The sequence below is a fragment of the Balaenoptera musculus genome, chromosome 11, assembly GCF_009873245.2.
Source record: "Balaenoptera musculus isolate JJ_BM4_2016_0621 chromosome 11, mBalMus1.pri.v3, whole genome shotgun sequence".
Lineage (NCBI taxonomy): Eukaryota > Metazoa > Chordata > Mammalia > Artiodactyla > Balaenopteridae > Balaenoptera > Balaenoptera musculus.
Genome location: NC_045795.1, coordinates 61987615 through 62007180, shown reverse-complemented (window position 1 = coordinate 62007180; position 19566 = coordinate 61987615). Strand labels below are relative to the sequence as shown.

General features: G+C 43.3%; 1 protein-coding gene across 5 annotated transcripts in view; it reads right to left on the bottom strand.

Moving 5' to 3' along the window:
* The window catches only part of LARS2 (leucyl-tRNA synthetase 2, mitochondrial), a 158164-nt gene that overhangs the window by 19907 nt on the left and 118691 nt on the right, over positions 1-19566 (bottom strand). For all 5 annotated transcript variants that reach the window (XM_036870000.1, XM_036870002.1, XM_036870003.1 and 2 more), the window contains 2 exons: positions 17277-17414; positions 1974-2074 (listed from right to left, as the gene is read on the bottom strand). In XM_036870000.1, the coding sequence (XP_036725895.1) occupies positions 1974-2074; positions 17277-17414 (239 nt within the window). The remainder of the gene's footprint in view (positions 1-1973; positions 2075-17276; positions 17415-19566) is intronic.

Below are 19566 nucleotides of genomic sequence, written 5' to 3'. Positions count from 1 at the left end.
CGAGGCCCATGCATGGAGTTAGGCCGCTGGGCTCACAGTAAACGTGGTGTCCTGTTGTGGAGCCCTGTTCTTTGTCTCCTCCCCACCCACATACCATCGGTCCAGATGGTGCTGATGGCGGAGGCCTTCCATGGCCATGTTTGGATGAGGTGACCTTGCTGCCAAGCTCCAGTGGCTGGGACCAGGAAGGACATCTGAGAAGGCTAAGCCTCCTTCTCAGGAATTGGAACTAAGAGACAGAAACTCTGTCTCAATGCTGTTGGGCACTGGAACCAGAAGGTCCTGAGGAGATGGGGCAAGACGTGGCTCTGCGGCTGCCAAAGGTCACTTTGTAAATTGAAATTAGGGAGAGCAGAATCCGAGCCTGGCAGAGGAAGGAGAACACAGCAGAACAGAGAGGAGCAGGAAGAGGAACTGGAGGCTCGAGAAAGAGAGAGGAGAGAGGAGTGGCCCGGCGGCTTCCTACATGTTGTACTTCCTGCAGCTGGGTTTGGGCGATGTCCCTACATCCCTGTGCGAAACCTGCCTTTGTGTGGATTTCTGTTCCTTCCAGATAAATACTCCCTCTAACAGCAACCAAACTCACTCCCTATATACCTACAAGCCAACTCCATTATTTCATGAGAGGCACACCCACTAAGGAGACAGATGCCTGCCCTTGCTGATCCACGTACATATTCTCCCCCTGGGGGCAAGTCTGAGTGGGAAGGGAAAAGATGTTCACAACAATGCTTGACCCTGTGACATCAGAGCAAAGGGAGACTGAAGTCCTGGAAGATGTTTTATCCAAGCTGTGGTGAGGATCAGGGAACCACTGCCCCCTCTACCCCACACCCCCCGTCCAGGCTGCAGCAAGCCTTTATAACACTGCTGTGAAAATTAGGAAAAAGGCATCTTTCTGGGCAGAGAAGTTGAGAAGTTAGAAAAAGGTGCCCTCTCTTGGCAGATGTGGCCCTGAGGTGTATAGTTGGGTGAGTGGCTGGATCTCGGGCCCTGCTCACCCCCTCAGCCAGCTGCCTTTGTGCATTGCACAAACTGCACAGTCATACGTAGCAGCCCTGCCCATGACACAGAGAGCCCTTCACCAACAGCTAAAAGTTATGTGTCCCCTGGATTTAGCTCCTTTCCCTCTGGCAAGTGTTGGAGAAACACTGCCAATTTCTGCTTCTCCAGCTTCTTTTTCTCCCAAGGACCATGGTGACCCTTCCAAACCCTGAGGAATTACTGCTTTAACTAGGTAATCCCATTGCCTGCTTCCACCTAAACCTTCTCTCTAGTGTTTGGCTTAGGAGGCTGCCTACCATTTAAGGGGTTGTTGGGTTTATCTAGTTTCATCCATTAAGCATGAGTTATTCTAAATTTAATGGCCAGAGTTTCTCACAGCCACCTCCCAATTTTCTAACATGTCATTTATTTGTATGCTGGGTGCACATGATACACCCTCATCATGCCACCTAGAGACCTTTGAGGATGAGTGAAAACACAGGGTGGAAGGAAAAGGCTCAGGAAAGCTGGGAGAAGGGGAAGTCCAGGGGGTCAGGGGGAGGAATTCCACCTGGGGGCCCAAGTAGAGTGGTCGCCCCTGACGTTCTGAAATGCCCCTCTAGACCACGGTGGGAGGATGTGCTGAGAATGCCCCAGTCTTACAAGAATGTCTCTTGGGTCTGGGGGCTCTGTCCCTGAGATGGGCTGTCAAACACAGGCTAGGACAGGAGGTGATGCCAGAGTTGACTCCATGTTATACACAAAAGAAAACACTTCCAGAAACTGAACTGACACTTGAGCTGGATGGGACGGGGCTGAGGGGCAGCCAGCCTCAGCCTCAGAGGGCGCCAGCCCAGAGCCAGCTGAGGCTTTGAGACCGTAAGGCTAAAGGGTCGCTCTCCTGGATTCCTGCCCAGCCAGGGCCTGGCAGCGTCCTCCTGTTTGGTTTTCTGTGAGCACCTGGATGGGACTAGATGGGCCATTCTTACCTGTGAGATCTACTTCCTCTCGCTGTAGATACTGTCCAGATGGTAGGCGGAATGTCTGCCCCTTGACAAGGCCTTGGGCCAGCAGTTTATGAAAAGGTTCTCTGAGGAAAGATAACAGAAAAAGAAAACTGGTGGGGCAGGGGTTCAAAGCATCCAGAAAACAGCAGTACCAGCCTTACCAGCTGATGAGTAGAGATAACTGCCCTGCGTGAAAACAGGCTGACCAATGCCACTTGTAAATCCAACTTGAACAAATGGCTCCTTACAAATAAGCGATAAGGAAATTAAGTCAAATCAGAAGAAATTAACTACTTTCCGATGTGGCAAAGTGGAAAGAACACCCGGCCTCGCATCTGGAAGGCCTGGATCTGAATCTCTGTTCTGCTTCTCAAAGACGTTTATGAGCCAAGGCAAGTCACTTACTCTGAGGATCAGTCTGCTCCTCTGTAAAATGGGGATTTTAAAAACCTGCCTCAAAGGGTTGTTGGGAGAATTAAATGAAATGACTGCATGAAAATACTTGTAAATTTTAAAGGTCTGTACAAATGTCAGTTATGCTGAGCCCGGAGTAATGAAGGGCTCAGGAGGACACAGACAGGTTTATGTTGGGGTTTTGCTCAAGAAGATTACTTTTTCCTTAACTTTTATACAGTGCCTGCTTATATTCTTTTTAAAATTTTTAAATCATACAAATTATATATGAATATGCCCTTTCTGTTCAAATTCAAACACCCCTGCCCCCGCCTTCCCAGGCCTATTCCCCTCTGATGAGGCAGTTATTATCAGTCCATACAGATCTATTTCCTTTTTTTTTTGGCTGCTCCGAGAGGCTTTCAGGATCTTAGTTCCGCAACCAGGAATTGAACCCGGGGCCCCAGCAGTGAAAGCACTGAGTCCTAACCACTGGACGGCCAGGGAATTCCCCAGATCTATTTCATTTTTAAACATCTATCTAGCATTTTACATATGGGTGGATTACAATTTATTTACAGTGCCTTTTTTTTTTTTAATAGTGCCTATGTTTTAAAAAGCTGTTTTAGTCACACCCTTACTGGCTGAATAGTGAACTATAGATGTTTTCTTTTAAGAGGACAAGCAGGGGTTGACCCTCCAACTGAAATTACTTTGTTTCAGATTTGAAATTGTTACTCAGTTTTGAAGCATGCGAGCAAGAGCTATGCCAAACTCAAAGATTTGTGGAAACCTCTGCTGAGAGCACATGCCTGTATTTCACTCTTACAAAGCAGCAGGCAGGAACGTCTGAATGAGAGGACAGATTTATGTTCTCCACCAATATCACCCCCAGCATGACGAGCCTATTGATGTACAAACCCTCGGGTGCTTCAAGCTCACTTACATGGAATGGCTTTTATTTAGAGGCTCAAAAACCCAATAACCTCAAAGAGGCCAAGCAGACCACAAACCTAGCTCTAGTGATGGAGGTAGAGGGCGCTGTCTTTTTTTTTTTTTTTTTTTTTTTTAAAAGACAGGTTGTAATTGGGGTCTTTTGATATAACAGAGGAAATGATTTTTGAATATCAACAGATATTTACGCCTTCGTACACTTATGATAATTTATCGATAACACTTTTTTTTTTTTTTTAAAGAAATTCATGTTCTTTTATTTATTTATGACTGTGTTGGGTCTTCGTTTCTGTGCGAGGGCTTTCTCTAGTTGCGGCAAGCGGGGGCCACTCTTCATCGCGGTGCGCGGGCCTCTCACCATCGCGGCCTCTCTTGTTGCGGAGCACAGGCTCCAGACGCGCAGGCTCAGCAATTGTGGCTCACGGGCCCAGTTGCTCCGTGGCATGTGGGATCTTCCCAGACCAGGGCTCGAACCCGTGTCCCCTGCATTGGCAGGCAGATTCCCAACCACTGCGCCACCAGGGAAGCCCCGAGGGCGCTGTCTTTGTTAATTTAACAGGATCTCATTTCACACTCGAGGCTCATGTAGATGAACCCTGATACAGGGTAAGGCCTCTGGACAGGCCTCTGATTTGTACACTGTGCAGCCCCTGTCACAGCAGCTGTGTGGACAGAGGCAGTTTAAAGGAAACTTTCTAGTGGATTCAGAGGGACAGAGTGGAACAAAGAGGCTGACTGGGAAAAAGATGAAGGTCAGCTAGAAAAAAAGGACTCCTGGCCTTCGTATTTTAAAATCTTGTTATGAGCGTGTGTATGTATGCGTGTGTGCATGTGTGAGTTTGGTGGTATGTGTGTGTGGGGGGGTATTTTCCAACGTGGAAAAGACCCACATATTTAACATCAAATGGAAATGTAACACGTATTTTTGAAGCCTCAGTCAAATTATTCAGTGTCACAGGGCCCGTCCAGCATGGTACCGTGTTAATTTGGAAGAAATTTCACATGTGCATACGCATAAAAATAGTCACCCCATTGTTCCGGCTCTAAGATCTATCTTAATAATAAGCTCTTTTGAGTCATAAAACTGCCTTCCTTCCACCTCCAAGAAATTCTACCAGCAATGTCACCACTGGCAGAATGACATCCTTTTGTGCCACATCCCAGCAAGATTCCCAGAAAATGTGAGTGATGGGAAGATATGAAAAATGATTTAAAAATACAATGCACTTGGATCTCATGATGCATTTTAATACAGAAGCACCTTGAAGGGGGAGCAATGGTGTCTGGGGTCCCTGTTTCTCAGGAACACCGGCATAGATACTGCGGGAACCTTGTGTCCTCGGGCCACATGAGCCGTATCCAGGGTAGGTGGGGGTTTTGATGCCCAAGGACCCAGATCTGCATTTTCCTCAGGAAGCTCAGGGAACTGTACCCACAGACCAAGCATGCAGTTCTCTCTACCATCAGCCCCATCTACCTTCCTGGCCTCTCCTCTCACATCTGGATGCCCCTGCTCCTCACAGAGGTCACACGGACACTTGGCCATTCCCAGAATGTGCCGTGCTTCCTAGGATTCAGCAGGACTGCCCACCTCAGCCTGGGTTCCTGGGGAAACCTGGACTCAACCTTTACCACTGAGCTCAGGCATCCCCTTCTCTGGTGGCTGTCCCTGTACCCTGCACACAGTCCCCTTCACGCAGCTCCGAACCCTCCTTTGTGCCCTGCCACGTCCAGCACACCCTGCCGCCGTGAAGAGCATGACCAGGTTGCACTGTGATTACAACATAAATACCCGTCCGCCCCCCGCCCTACCCACACCGTGGCAAGGAGCATTCTCTTGTCCTTCCCTCTATCCCAGTGCTTAGCACTGTACTCAACAGACAACAGGCTCTTTAAACATGTTTAAAACATGGATGGATGGATGAACAAATGCGAATGAACAGACGGATGGCGGGATGGAAGGAGGAAGACACAGGATGTTTGGGGCTGCCAGCTCCTGAAGCCATCTTTGCCTTCCATCCAATTTGAGGTGGCACCTGAATTTTAACCTCATTACAGAAACAATACAACACAGTTTTAAAACAGAAGGAGAAAATCGTATGGCTACGTTTCATTGGGCAGATGAAGAGACTGGTTACAAAGCAAACTGCACAAGTGTTCTACACAGAAGGGATGCCTCCCCAAGCCCCACTGGTGCCTTCACTTGCCATCAGTGGCTCGACGGGGCTGATTTCTCACACGCCCAGGATGCACGTTTTTGAGCACTAATCTTTCAAGAATCTTCCTCAAATAATTTTACATGCTGCTGCCTAACACAAAAGAGACAGATTGCAACCTTGTCCCTGCTGTGCTCAGTGGCAGGAGGATGAATTTGCTGTTTTTTTTTTTTAATACTACTCTTTATTTATTTATTTTGGGCTGTGTTTGGGTCTTCTTTGCTGCGTGTGGGCTTTCTCTAGTTGTGGTGAGCAGGGGCTACTCTTCGTTGCGGTGCGTGGGCTTCTCATTGTGGTGGCCTCTCTTACTGCGGAGCACGGGCTCTAGGTGCACAGGGTTCGGTAGTTGCAGCACACAGGCTTGGTAGTTATGGCTCGCGAGCCCCAGAGAGCAGGCTCAGCAGGTGTGGCGCACAGGCTTAGTTGCTCCGCGGCATGTGGGATCCTCCCGACCAGGGATCGAACCCGTGTCCCCTGCATTGGCAGGCGGACTCTCAACCACTGCACCACCAGGGAAGTCCCAGGTTTTTCCTGTCTTTTCTCACTTTGAGTACATGGCTTTGGTCACTCTTAAGAGAAAGAAAAAAGATGTCTTTGGGATGGAAGGAGGGAGGGAATAATCTGGATCCCAAAGATAAAGACCAGTAGGATGATCAAAATCAGTAGCGTTAAGCCTCCTGAAGGGGCGGGGTCAGAAACAGGGAGCTCGTTCTCCAGTCTTGCAGGTTATCAAGTGGCACAATGCTGCCCCCTTCTGGGAATGGACAGAATTGCAACCTGCCGGAATCTTGACCCTAACTCCAGCCTTTCCGCCTAAGGCTGCACTCCTCAGGCCTCATCTTTTACAACTCTCTCTCTCTTTTAAAAGTAAACTTTTAAATGAGGTAAAGCACACATACTGAAAAGCATATAATTCCTACGGGTAAAACGTGAGGAATTTTCACAACATAAACACACCTGTGTAACCAGTACCCAGGTCAAAGATCAGAATGTGACCTACTTCATGAAGGCCCCCTCCTCCCACTTCCAGGCAACATCTCCCCACCATGGGCACCACCAGCCTGGCTGCTAACACCACAGATCAGTTCTGCCTGTTTCAAAACCACTTCTAAGCCTTTCAGAATGAGGGATCTCAGGGGAGCGTGCACACTGGAGGCCTTCCCCAGAATGGCAGGCGTACCCTTCTCACACAGCAGCACGCCCAAAACAAGGCTTGCCAGTTAAATGAATAAATCTTAATTTCCAAAAGTTAGCAACAACACAACTTGATAGCTGAGGCTTATCTGGGCTACCTTCTTCTCCCAGGGCCGAAGCCCTGCAGGGATGGCTGGAGGTGTCATCTAGTGCGGGGATGGCAAGACTGCCCCAGTGCCCCTCCCGCCCCATCACTGATCCATGGCAGCACTTCCTGGTGGACTCAGGCCGAGGCTCAGAATTCTTGGTATCACGTCCTCAGAAAGCAGAGTTACCCTGTGAAATCTATCATTTATTTATTCGGCAGGTATTTATTGAGTGCTGACTATGACTCCGGCACTGAGCCAGGCATTAGGGATGTCATGGTGGGCAAATCAATCCCTGCCCTCAGGGAGCCAGCCTGTCTGCTATCACTGAACCAAACCAATGCCTGACCACTCTCAGAGCTGGGAAGGAGGAACAGAGAGTCCAGTCAGATCTGAAGATCAACTCCTGCCACATCAAGTCCAAACTGCCGGCTTGGCCGTCAGACTTCTATCCCTCCCTTTTCGCTTCCTTTGCTCTTTCTACATGTTGCCCATATGCGCTTCCATGTCCTCACTCACACTGTTCCCTGAAGTGCTATCAAAACTGCCCATTTGTCAAAACTCTACTCCCCCTTCCAGGCTTGACTCAAATGCCACCTCCACTGTGAAGGCATCTCAGGCCCTCCTGGTCAGAATTAGTTGCTTTTTCCTTGGTGTGTCCAGTGTTGTGCCTGTGACGGCATTGGGCAGATATTACATGTCACTGTATTCAGGTGAGTTGCATTGCTGCCTGTCTTCCTCCTGAAAGGGAGGAGGAGGAGGAGGAGGAAGAGGAGGAGCCGTGAAAACCCCTCCCAGCGCCCAGTTCATAGTAGATGCTCAATTAATGTAACTGGTTTGAAATGAATGAATAAATAAATCTGCCAGCAGCAGGGGGGGGGGATAATGTGGAGGGGACAAGAGATGAAGGAAGAAAGGGGATGAAGAGTGGGCACTGGATGCTATGGCTTCGAGGTGGGGCCAGGACCTTTTTGCAGAGAGAGGCACCCTCAAAGATTTCAAACTCTTTCTATTTCAAGCCCTTGGGAAGATCAGCAGGGAGTGAAAGTGGGAGAGAGAGAGAAATTCCACAGTGGGGAGGGGCACTTCCCAGGTCCTGGAATCCTGCTCACTCCCCAGTGATTCTCCCTCCACTCTTCCAGGGCCAAAGGGCTCTAGGAAGCTGGTTCTTATTCCATCCATCCTCAGGTGTAGTTTAGCCCAGAATGAGGAGTCACATTTGTATTTGAGCGACAACTGGGTACAGAGCCCTCTGAAATTAATCAAAGAGCTTACAGTAAAATGAGTGGCCCAAGACATGCTCACAAACCGCCACCACCACAAGGAGGAGGCATGAAGTGTGATATAGAGAAGCACGGTACATGGGAATGGGGGACAAGGGGACATCAAGGGCCCTGCTAGACTTGGAGCCTAGTCCTGCTGGAGCAGAGATGACACCACATTGCCAGGTTCATTATTCAGATTCACAACAATGTAACTAATGTATTTCCCATTTGTTCATTCATTCATTCATTCAACAAATGGTACCTGGGAACAAACTTGTATAAGCAAACAAGTTATTCACACATCATAATGACTGTGTATAGCAGGGAGCTTTATAAGAAAGTGAAGAGTGAATGTTTTTAAAGTCTGAGAACAACGTCTCCACTGGGTTAAGATGATGGCCACGCCTGGGCTCCCAAGCTTCTACTTTCCTCCATTTGAAGGTAACAGGAGGCGTTCCAGCAAGGTCAGGAGTGCAAACGGCACTTTCTCTTGCAGGTGGCGCCCTCCTCCACTTTGGGTGGGTCACGCTGCTGGTGCCCGCAAGGGACCAACATGACCGGGCCATGTACCTGGGTCCCAGACCCCTCCGAAGGAGCCCGGGGACACCTGTCCAGCCAGGCCACGTCCCTGGTCACTGCTCCCACCCACTCTAGCTCCTGGGCCTTTCTCAACAGCCCTCCTCCAAGCTTCCCTCTGAAGGGAAAACTGGACAACAAATACACAAACCAGGGAACAGGGGGGTGGACAGTATTAATGCACTTTCATCTTGTTTGAATTTTTTTAAACATGCATTTGTCCTTGTGTGATATTTATTTATTTATTTATTTAGTTAGTTAGCTAGTTATTTTTCAAGAGAAGGAAGGATTTATTATTACTGAGAGCAAGTAAGGAGAACGCCGGGGATCTTTCCCAAAGCAGCGTCTCCCTGAACAGCAAAATTGGGAAGTTTTAAGCTAAGGATACATGCATATTCATGACTTCTGTGATTTTTAAAATAAATTAAAGTAAATTAAAAACAAGAAAAAAAAAAAAAGAAAGTGAAAAGTCTGCAACTCTAAACCACCAACAAACCCCTTCTGACTCTGAAGCCATTAAAGGTGGAGGCGTTCTGCAGGGCATCTGCCTTGAGGAAGGCCTAGATGGTTTCACTTTCATGAATACAAATTTGTGCTCTTTGCTGAGTCAGCTTTCTTTTCACTCCTTCAATACCACCCCTAGAGATCGATTACCTTTGTTTGTACCACAGCACAGCTATATGCAATCAGAATGATGAAAAGGGATGGAATCTTCACTGTTTCCTTGATAGTTTGGACTGTACTAATTCAGAAATTACAATGAATACCTGCTGGTCATTGAAAGGCACCTTTGTTCAAGGAAGGAAAGAAGGAAGGAAGGGAGGGTGGGTGTGAGGAAGGGAGGGAGGGAGGAAGGTTACTAATTCTTAGGATTAACAAGGAATTTCAGAACATAGATAAGCTATTTTAAGCACCCTTGTAAAACTCACTGCATAAAGGAATGCATTAACCAAGATGGGCTAAAAGAATCTCAGGATCCATCAGAGCCCTAACTAGTCACTGCAGATGACATTTCCCTACTTAAGAAGACCTGGAGAGCCTGCTACCCACTCTCCTGCCTGGTCAGGCAGCTACTATAGATCTGGAAAAAAGAAAACAGAAAGCCATGGATCTCTGAAAATAGTCTCTAACTGGGATTTTTCAGACTAAGTTCACCTTGCTCTTCATCCCTACCCTGAGTCTAGGACCATCATGTTCACATCATTAGCCCGTTTCTAAGTATCAAGACATGGCTCATCTTAAAATATCACGGTTTCCATTTCCTAGCAGCTAGCCAGGGGCATGGAAGGAAGCCTTAGCATTACAGCGAGACTCAAGTAAGGCTTTTCTTCTCTTCCTTTGCCGTTTCCCAATAGCTCCATTTCTGGTGTGATCAGAAAAAGTTCCCCGGACCATGGATGGGGGCCTGCTGAGCTCTCAATGGTCAGCAGGTGGCTGTTAGCACGGGGGCAGCAGCTTCCCACGCCACCCCACTCACTGTTGTTTGCGAACTGCAGGGAGAAAGTCAATTCAGGGAATTTAGTGTCTGAGTTGTATGAAAGAGCAAGAACAAAAACTGACAAGATTCCGCGTTACAGCTGTCTCTCACAAAGGGGGAGAAAAGGTTTCCTGACCCCAGTTCAGTGGAGAGGAGCAGAGACACGCACCCCCACCGAGCGTGCCCCTCTGTGCCTCTCAGCATCCTGGTGACGAGCAGCCAAGGCTGGTGCCAACCTCACACTCACAAGTCACACTGGCAGGCCCAGTGCACTTCCCTGCTTCAGAATATAAACTGTAAATGACTTCGCTTTATTTTCTGTTATAAAGTTACATAATAATTGTATAACATCTGGAAAAAAATCCATTAAAAAATAATAAAATCATCAATAAGCTCACCATCCAGAGAAAAATAGTGTTAGCATGCTGACATAATTTTTTCTAGTCTTTTCTCTTGCTTTGTGTATGTGTATTGGTATGTGTGTACATATAAAGACAGAGATAAACTATCTACAATTTTCTATCTTGCTTTTTTCACTTCTCATTACTTCAGATGTATTTCTCCATGTTATTCAACATTCTTTGTAATATAATTTTAAAGAGTTGTACAAGAATCCCCCATACAGATGGGGTATACTTTGCCCTTTCTCAGCATTTTGGGGCATTTAGGTTCGGGGTATTTAGCTACTTGAAGTAATACTTACAGGAACACTTTGCTGTATAAGTTTGCATTTCTGATTATTTCTTTAGGATAGATTTCTAGAAGTGCAAATAGTATCCAAAAGTCTGACTATTTTTAAAGCTCTCACTATATACTGCCAAAATGCTTTTCATGAAGCCTGTTGGCAATTGCCTTGTAGTATATGAGAGAGCTGCTCTCATTGGGATGCTATATGGAAAACAGTACCTCACTGCTGTTTATTTTGTATTCCTTTTGCTGCCAGCGAGCTAAACATTTTGTAGTATGTTTATTGATCACTTGTATTTCTCCTTTTGCAAATTTCCTGTTGACATCAATTCCAGCTTAATCATTAACCTGGGGCTTCCCTGGTGGCACAGTGGTTAAGAATCTGCCTGCCAATGCAGGGGACACAGGTTCGAGCCCTGCTCCGGGAAGATCCCACATGCCGCAGAGCAACTAAGCCCGTGTGCCACAACTACTGAGCCTGTGCTCTAGAGCCCGCGAGCCACAACTACTGAAGCCCACGTGCCTAGAGCCCGTGCTCCGCAACAAGAGAGGCCACCGCAATGAGAAACCCGCGCACCGCAACGAGGAGTAGCCCCCGCTCACCGCAACTAGAGAAAGCCCACGTGCACCAACGAAGACCCAAGGCAGCCAAAAATAAATAAGTAAATAAATTTATTAAAAAAAAAAATCATTAACCTGGTGTTTCAGACACACAATAAAGGCACTCGCTGTCCCATGTGATGGCATACCCAACCCATAGGCCAGTTTCTCATAAAGGGTAAAGAGACCTTCTGAAAGTTCAAACTGCAGACCTAAATGTACAAGTGATGAAAGAAAGGGCCAGGGCTCTTTTAGGAACTAGGAAGGTTATTAAATCCACATAAACCTTTACTTTTATATTGATATTTGAAGACATTTAACCAGAATCATAGAGTGAAAAGGGTGCTCAGAGGTGACTGAATCCCTAACCTATGAGGCCACTGAGAACCAAAGGGGTTAGGTCTCTTGTCCACACCGCTAATGACAGGCCCACGTGATCATGGGACAGAGGTTTTTTTGGACTCCCAGTCCAGAGCTACTACTTGAGACAGTGGCCACATGGCTGAGAAATGAAAACAAAAGTGAACAGTTGTAGTCTCAAATCCCTCCTGAAATGACAACGCTAATCAAAAAGAATACAGAAATGGACATGAAATTCCAACTTATACACATTTCAGGAAAAATAGCTAATAAACAGAGAGAAATACACACATGGTTGACAGGTTTCAAAATTTCCTCCTAGGCCAGCTTGATAAAATTGTTTGGAGGCTTTAAAAAATGTTTAATCAGAGAGTTCTGAATTACTCATCACAGAAAGTAGATGATTTTCGTTTCATTTGAGGCCAAGTGGTTTACCAAAACACCTCTGATAAACAGGTAACACTCAGAAATAGTTTTCAGAGGCTATTGTTGCCCTGATGTAATTTAACAGGAGTAATTCTGACAACTGTGCTGAGAAACAGAGATAAGATGACTTTCTGCACCTTCCTCAAAAAAGTCAGCCTTCTAAGTACTTAAAATAAATCTCCCTCTTTTTGGGGAGTGGGAGGGCATGGAATAGAACGTACCATCTTGTCAAGAATTAAAAAAATATATTGCCTAGGTATATTTCCATTTATACCATACAGCTGTCCCTTAAAGTTGATGGTAAGGCAAATATCAGGTGTCCCTCGAGGCTTTGCAAATTAGAAATTTATCTGAACAGAAACAAGTCACATCCAAACCTGTATTTTAAATTATGTCGGAATGCTACAAACATTTTTCCTCCTTGACTATAGTTTTAAAACACTGTAAAGAAATCAGAAAAGTAGCCAGGGCCTGTCCTACATCTTAAATTAGTGAGCCATTGAATAATTTATTTACTCATTCATTACTTCTACAAATAATTGTTCCAAAGCTGAGAAATGTGCCCTACCGTTAAGGAGCCAGAAGCCATTTATGGTCTTTGTTTCTAGACCTACATGAGAGGGAAATATTTCTCATGTTGTATTTGGTCTTTGAACTTAACCTCTCTCTATCCAACTCTCCCTATCCCAAGAAGAACATTTCCTTTGAACAACATAAACTTTTATCTGTTTATATCAAGGGGTTAAACTCAACTTATTTAAACAAATATTCACTGAGAATATATAATGTCCATGAGACTGTGATAGTAACAGAACACGGTTTCCATCCTCCAGGGTAATCTTTACCTAGTGAGGTAAAGAAGTTTCCATAGAGAAGAAATGCAAGGCAGAATGGTAAATTCTATAATCCAAGTTACAAACATTTTAACTACAGTCAGCCCTCTTTATCTGTGGGTTCCACACTCGTGGATTCAACAAACCGTAGATCAAAAATATTCAAAAAAAAGAAAAATTCCAGAAACTTCCCAAAAGCAAAACTTGAATTTGGTGCACCCAGGCAACTATTTACATAGCATTTACGTTGTATTAGGTATTATAAGTTATCTAGAAATGACTTAAAACATTCAGGAGAATGAGTGTAAGTTACATGCAAATACTACACCATTTGGTATGAAGGATTTGAGCATCCTCAGATTTTGGTATCTTTGGGGGTCCTGGAACTAATCCCCTATGGATACCAAGGGATGACTGTAATTTATTTCTCTGAAGATTAACACTGTTAATGTGTTTAGTGTCCTTCTGGTGCAGATGGGTTAATTTTTACACATGAAGGTCTCTGGGACTAATGAGAAAAAATTATTTTAAGCATTTAATTTATATCCTAAATTAGCCTTCTGTAGACTTTTAATCCATGTATGCATGCACAGAATGAGGGAGCAGGTCTGAGGTGAAAAGGGAGGGAGCTTTCAAGGTACTTCATTTTAATGAAACTGGATTTTAGTCTGCATTACAGAGGTTCTAAAAGTAATATATTTTTTAAGGATCAAAAATTTAAAAATACATATCCTTTGACCCAGCATTCTCCAGTGTCAGGACTTGAACCTACGGATATGATCCCAAATGCCTGCTAAGAATATAGATAAAGAGCATCATTGGACTTTTTCTTTTTTTTAATAGCAATTAGAAAATTAGGTGACTGCTTAAATAAATTATGGTATATCCATATGACAGAATACTGTGCATAAGTTGTAAATGCTGATGTAGAACGACAACTGAAATATATTATATCAAAAATGCAAAAGGCATATATATATATATATATAATATATGTAACATTTAAAAATGAGTATATCAATAGAAATATGGAGATATGCAAAATATTTTTCTGGAAGAAATCAAAAGAAACTTAACAGGTTGAGGAGATGGGTAGAGGGTGGGATGCAGGGAGGGAGATTTCAATGTTTACTTTCTGTGCTGTTAAATTTTTAAATTTTAACCTTAGACGTATTACTTTTTCATTATTTAATTTTTTAATTGTTAACATGAAGTTATCTGCACAAGGAGATAACCAGATTTTCCCCCCCTTTTCTTCTCTGCAATTAAAAAATATTCTAAAGGTTGTTGTATTAAAAAAACAAAACACAGCAAAAACTGAAAAAAAATCCCAGGAACCATGCTCCAGGCGGTATGGAAGACAAGAGAGCCTGAATCATTGTCCTGATGAAAAACAAGTGAAAAAGTCAGATAAGATATAAAACGTGTATAAAATGTTTTAAATGTGTTATTGAGCTGGCAAACTCTAAGAAATGAGGTTGAAATAAATGTATTTTTAGATAAATAATAACTAATAGATGGACCTTCACTAAAAAACATAAGATATATTTCAGTATAAGGGAGAGTATATATTTCAGATAAAAGGGAAATGATTTCAGATGTTAAAGTCAGAGATGCAAGAAGGAAGAGTGAGAAAAGATATTAGTAAGTATGTTGATCCAATGCAATTACAGTTGAACTCCCAATAGATAAACTCTGTGGAATTTGACAAGCTAAATCTGAAATTTATATGGAAGAACAAAGGTCCAATTATAGTCAAGACACTCCTAAAGTAAAAGAACAAAGTAGGAGGACTTCCCTTACTGGATACTGAGACTTGTAAAATTAAAATAACAATGCCAGTAACTAATTAGCACAGCAAAAAACAAATAGACTAATGGACAAAATAAAGACCCTATAAATAGGCCCTTGCATATATATGAAAACTGGATTTATAATGGAGAGGGCACTGCAGATCAGTGGGGAAATGGATGGACTGTTCCATTAAAGGAACTGAGACACTAAAAGCAATAGCCATAAAGGAAAAGATTATTAAAATTTACTACATTAAATTAAGAGTTTCTGTTCATCACTAGTGGCAGGGCAGGAATAAAGACACAGATGTAGAGAACGGACTTGAGGACCGCGGCTGGGGGGGAGCTGGGACGAAGTGAGAGAGTAGCACTGTCATATATACACTACTAAATGTAAAATGCATGGCTAGTGGGAAACTGTTGCATAGCACAGGGAAATCAGCTCGATGCTCTGTGACGACCTAGAGGGGTGGGATAGGGAGGGTGGGAGGGAGGCTCAAGAGGGAGGGCATACGGGGATATATGTATACATATAGCTGATTCGCTTTGTTGTACAGAAGAAACTAACAACATTGTAAAGCAGTTATACTCCAATAAAGATATAAAAAAACATATGAATCCATGTGTGACATGAAAAAAAAATAAAAGAGCACAACAATCATTAAAAAAAAAAAGTTTCTGTTCATCAATAGACACCATAAAAATAAGACAAGCCAAAAACCGGGAAAAAATATTGCAATTCATATAGCTGATAAAGGATTAGCATCCAGAATATTTATAGAACTCCTACAACTGATAAAAGACAACCCAGAAGAAATAAGGGCAAAGGACACAAATAGGGATTTAACAGAAGAGGAAACACAGAGGTCCATAAACATAATAAAAATATGCTAAACTTCATTAAGTAAGCAGTGTCTTTAAATTCAAATTTAACTCACAAAGTGATCCATTATATAACCACCAGTTTGACAAAATTTTAAGTTAGATAATACAGTCAGCCCTCTGTGATTATGATCCAAGGTTGGTTGAATCCAAGGATGTGGAACCCACGGATAAGGAGGGCCTACTATGAGAACTGTGCATCTACAGATTTTGGTATCTGTGGCGGGTCCTGGAACCCATCCCCCACAGATACACAGGGATGGCTGTACTATATGTTGTAATGATGAAGATCTTGAGTGATAGGACCCTCACCTCTGTTGGTGCCAGTGTAGGTTTATATAACCAATTTGGAAAACGGTCTGGCATTTCTTAGTGAAGTTGAACATGTGGTTACCCTAATCTTACTCCAGGTACACATCCTAGAGAACTGCTAACACGCGTATGTTAGGAAACGTACCAGGATGCTTATGGCAGTTTTGTTCTTAATTGCACAAAACAGCCCAAGGACCGTTAATGGTGGTATGGACATAAACTGAGCTCTGTATTAGAAATTCCATTCCATGTAATGGAATACCAGATAGCAGTGAATCACGAATGAAACATAACTCCATGCAGCAACATGGATGAATCCCCAAAAATGCTGAGCAAGAGAAGCAAGAGAGAATACGTGAAATATGATTCTACTTATACAAAGTTCAAACACAGAAAACTAAACAACACATATTGTTTAAAAATATATAAAGAAGTAATACATTTAAGAAAAGCAAGAAAATGAATAATTCAAGATTCAGGATAGGGACTGTATGGGGGAGGGGTGGGTGGTGTAGGAAGGGGGATGATCTGATTAGTGAGGGCACCCTGGGTATTCTAAGGGACCTGGAATACTCTACATCCTAATCTGAGGAGGGGGTGCATGGATGTTCATTTATTTTTTATTTTTTAAATTGTATAATACATTAAATACATATTATATAATACATTATGTATATATTATATATACATATATATGATATATTTCATGGGAAAAAAGCACACACACACATCTTTCTGAACATGATGGGGAATATATTATAGACCAACAAGAAAAGAATTTATCAATGGATTTACAATGTGATTCCCTAGCTTTTAATCCATTTTATCAGAATGACATATTGAGACAGGATTCAGTCAAGCTTGGAAACAGAGCTTACACCAAGGGACCAGATGATAAACATGACCTCGCATGAGAAGCTATAAAAAGCTGTGTGACATTATGAACTGCTCTTCTCTGCCTCACAAGTGAAAATCTCAACTACTTAACTCAGTTCAACAGAGAAAAGCTGAAGGGAAGATCCTACGCAAGCAGGCAGACACCACGGGCTAGAACTGACTAAGCAACATAAATGGACTTCCAGTGGTTAAGGCTGACAGTGACCTCTAAAGTATGCTTGAAAAATAGAGTTCTTCTGCCACATATATTTACCTTGCTTCAGAAGAACCAACACCTGCCTTCAGTTGCTGTTCAAGGAACTGAATTCTTTTGCAAAGCAGTATAAATGCTCACCTGTGTTTGACCATTTTTTGATCATGGCAAAAATGACTAAAGAATCTTGCATAGAACAAGTGCATGACAGCATGTTCTTTCCCTCCAATGTACACATCCACAGGCATCCAGTAATCTGCCAACGCTGTGCTGAAAGGGCTGGGAGGAAGAGAGATGGTCATTTATAAAAAAAACCCTGCTTTGTCACAATTGCATAAATTAGACCAATCATAATTTGCATATTCCCTGAAATAAATTATGTCAGAGAAAAACAGTGATTTTCTTTTTAAAATATAATGAGAGAAGCTTATGTAACAAAGGAGAAAAATGTCAGAGCAGTGTTAATTTATGAAATTTATAAAAACTGTTTCAGAAGCCATTATTGACATATTTTAACAAATGTGATTTTCATATATAATGAGGACAAAAGGAAAACATACCAGCAAAAAGGATATTTCTGTACAATGCATATTTGACTATCTGGATTTATTTTAATTTTTATTACCATAGACAATCAAGATTTTTGAGTTCTTACCAATAGAGGGCAATATGGCATGTACAATGGAGACTCTCATGCAGACAGTCTCACTCTCATGACACATGCATGTCATTTCTTAATACACTAGAAAGGGGAAATAAAGTACACAAGTCCAAGTCTAAAATTAGTACTTTTCCATGCAGATTTGTGCACCTGTGAGAGGGTGTCCAGTTTGTCTAGTGATTGTTAGAGTTGGACCACTATTGTATGTTGCTAATAATCATCGACTGTAGTCCCAAAAAAGCCTTGTGAAAATGTTATGTATGCCCTATGTAACAGCAGAGTAACATAAAATAAAATTACATTTTATAAACCAAAAAATAAATAAATAAATAAAACAGAAATTCAATCTTATTTTTAAAGCAGCCTCAAAATGCAGATCGTCAGCAAGAGCCTGCATATGCTTCCTGAATGCACTGAGCATACTTGGAGTAATTAACATGAAATAGCCTAAGTCTCTGTCACCTAATAGATACTTTTTAGTCAACAGAGGTCCTAACAGAAAGGCTTCTTCACTGGAAGCATCATTTCCTAGTCCTAATGGATGCTAGGGAGGAAAAGAAATGCCACTCACTTCATTTTCTGGGGGAGGGTGTGTGTGTGTGTGTGTGTACACTCTGTGTGTGTGTATACACCGTGTGTGTGTGTGTGTGTGTGTGTGTGTGCACTCCATGGTTTCACATATATGTGAATTCTCTTCCCCACACCTCAAGGTACTTTTTTCCCTGGCGCTCAGCAGGTGGGCCTGGCCAAACACCATGTGTTTGCATCTTAATGCAGCTTGGTTTTCTCTCCTCCAGTCACTATGCCAGAATTCTGGTAAAATTTTAAATAATGTTTCTTTGTGAAAAATGCTTCCCCAGAGAAATCTAACTGCTCATGCAGGTGACAGAAAAGCAAGGGAAGTCAAGGATGGTACTTGGCCTGAAAACTAAGTTTGAAATAAATTGAGGAGTGAGATGTTGAAGGTAGCTATAGCTGGGATCTATGATCTTTCCTGGAAACCACCTAGTGAGAATGCAAGCCAGCATGGAAATAAACAACAGCATTTTACGAGGGAAATGACGTGATACGTGGTATTCCCAAACTGGGGGCTGTGAAGGTCTCGGGACATACCTCTCACCAGTTAAGGGTTCCATCATTAAGTTGGAGTCTATCATCTGTAAGAAGGTTTTCCCTTGAAGCATTCTGAGAGGTGGAGAGCCTGATCTCCCTTGCATTCTAAGGCAGCTCTTCCTAACTGGAAGTCACCAAAAGCCCCTTCTAGAAGGAAGACCCAGAAGAGGGGCCCCTCTGTGGGTTAGCCGGGGCTGCCCTGGTGGTTCCCAGCCACAGCAGTCGCCCTGTATCCTTTCTTGCCTCTGCCGGCTGCTATTTACTCCGGGTCCTGCTCTTCCTGCACAGCCTCAATTCAAATCACAGATTCGCAGGACTGCAGGGCAGGCAGGAGCGCCTGTCTCCCTGGAAATATATTATCTTACAACCAACGAAGAAAATGGGGCATTTTCATACGTGGACTATGGGGTTTCAGTATAATTGTTCTCCCACGGACAAGAGCAAGCTGGCAAGGTCTTTGAAGCACAGTGTCTGTGGTTTTCCTGTGCTCTGCACCAGTTTTCTTTTGTTCTCATTTCCTTCTTTACCTATCTACCTACTGCTCTCTTTCCCTTATTTATTTTTGTCAAAGAAGCACATGCACATAGCTGAAAAAAATCAAATAGTACTAAAAGGTTTATAATTTAAAACAGTGGTCTCCAGCCCCATTCCTTCACT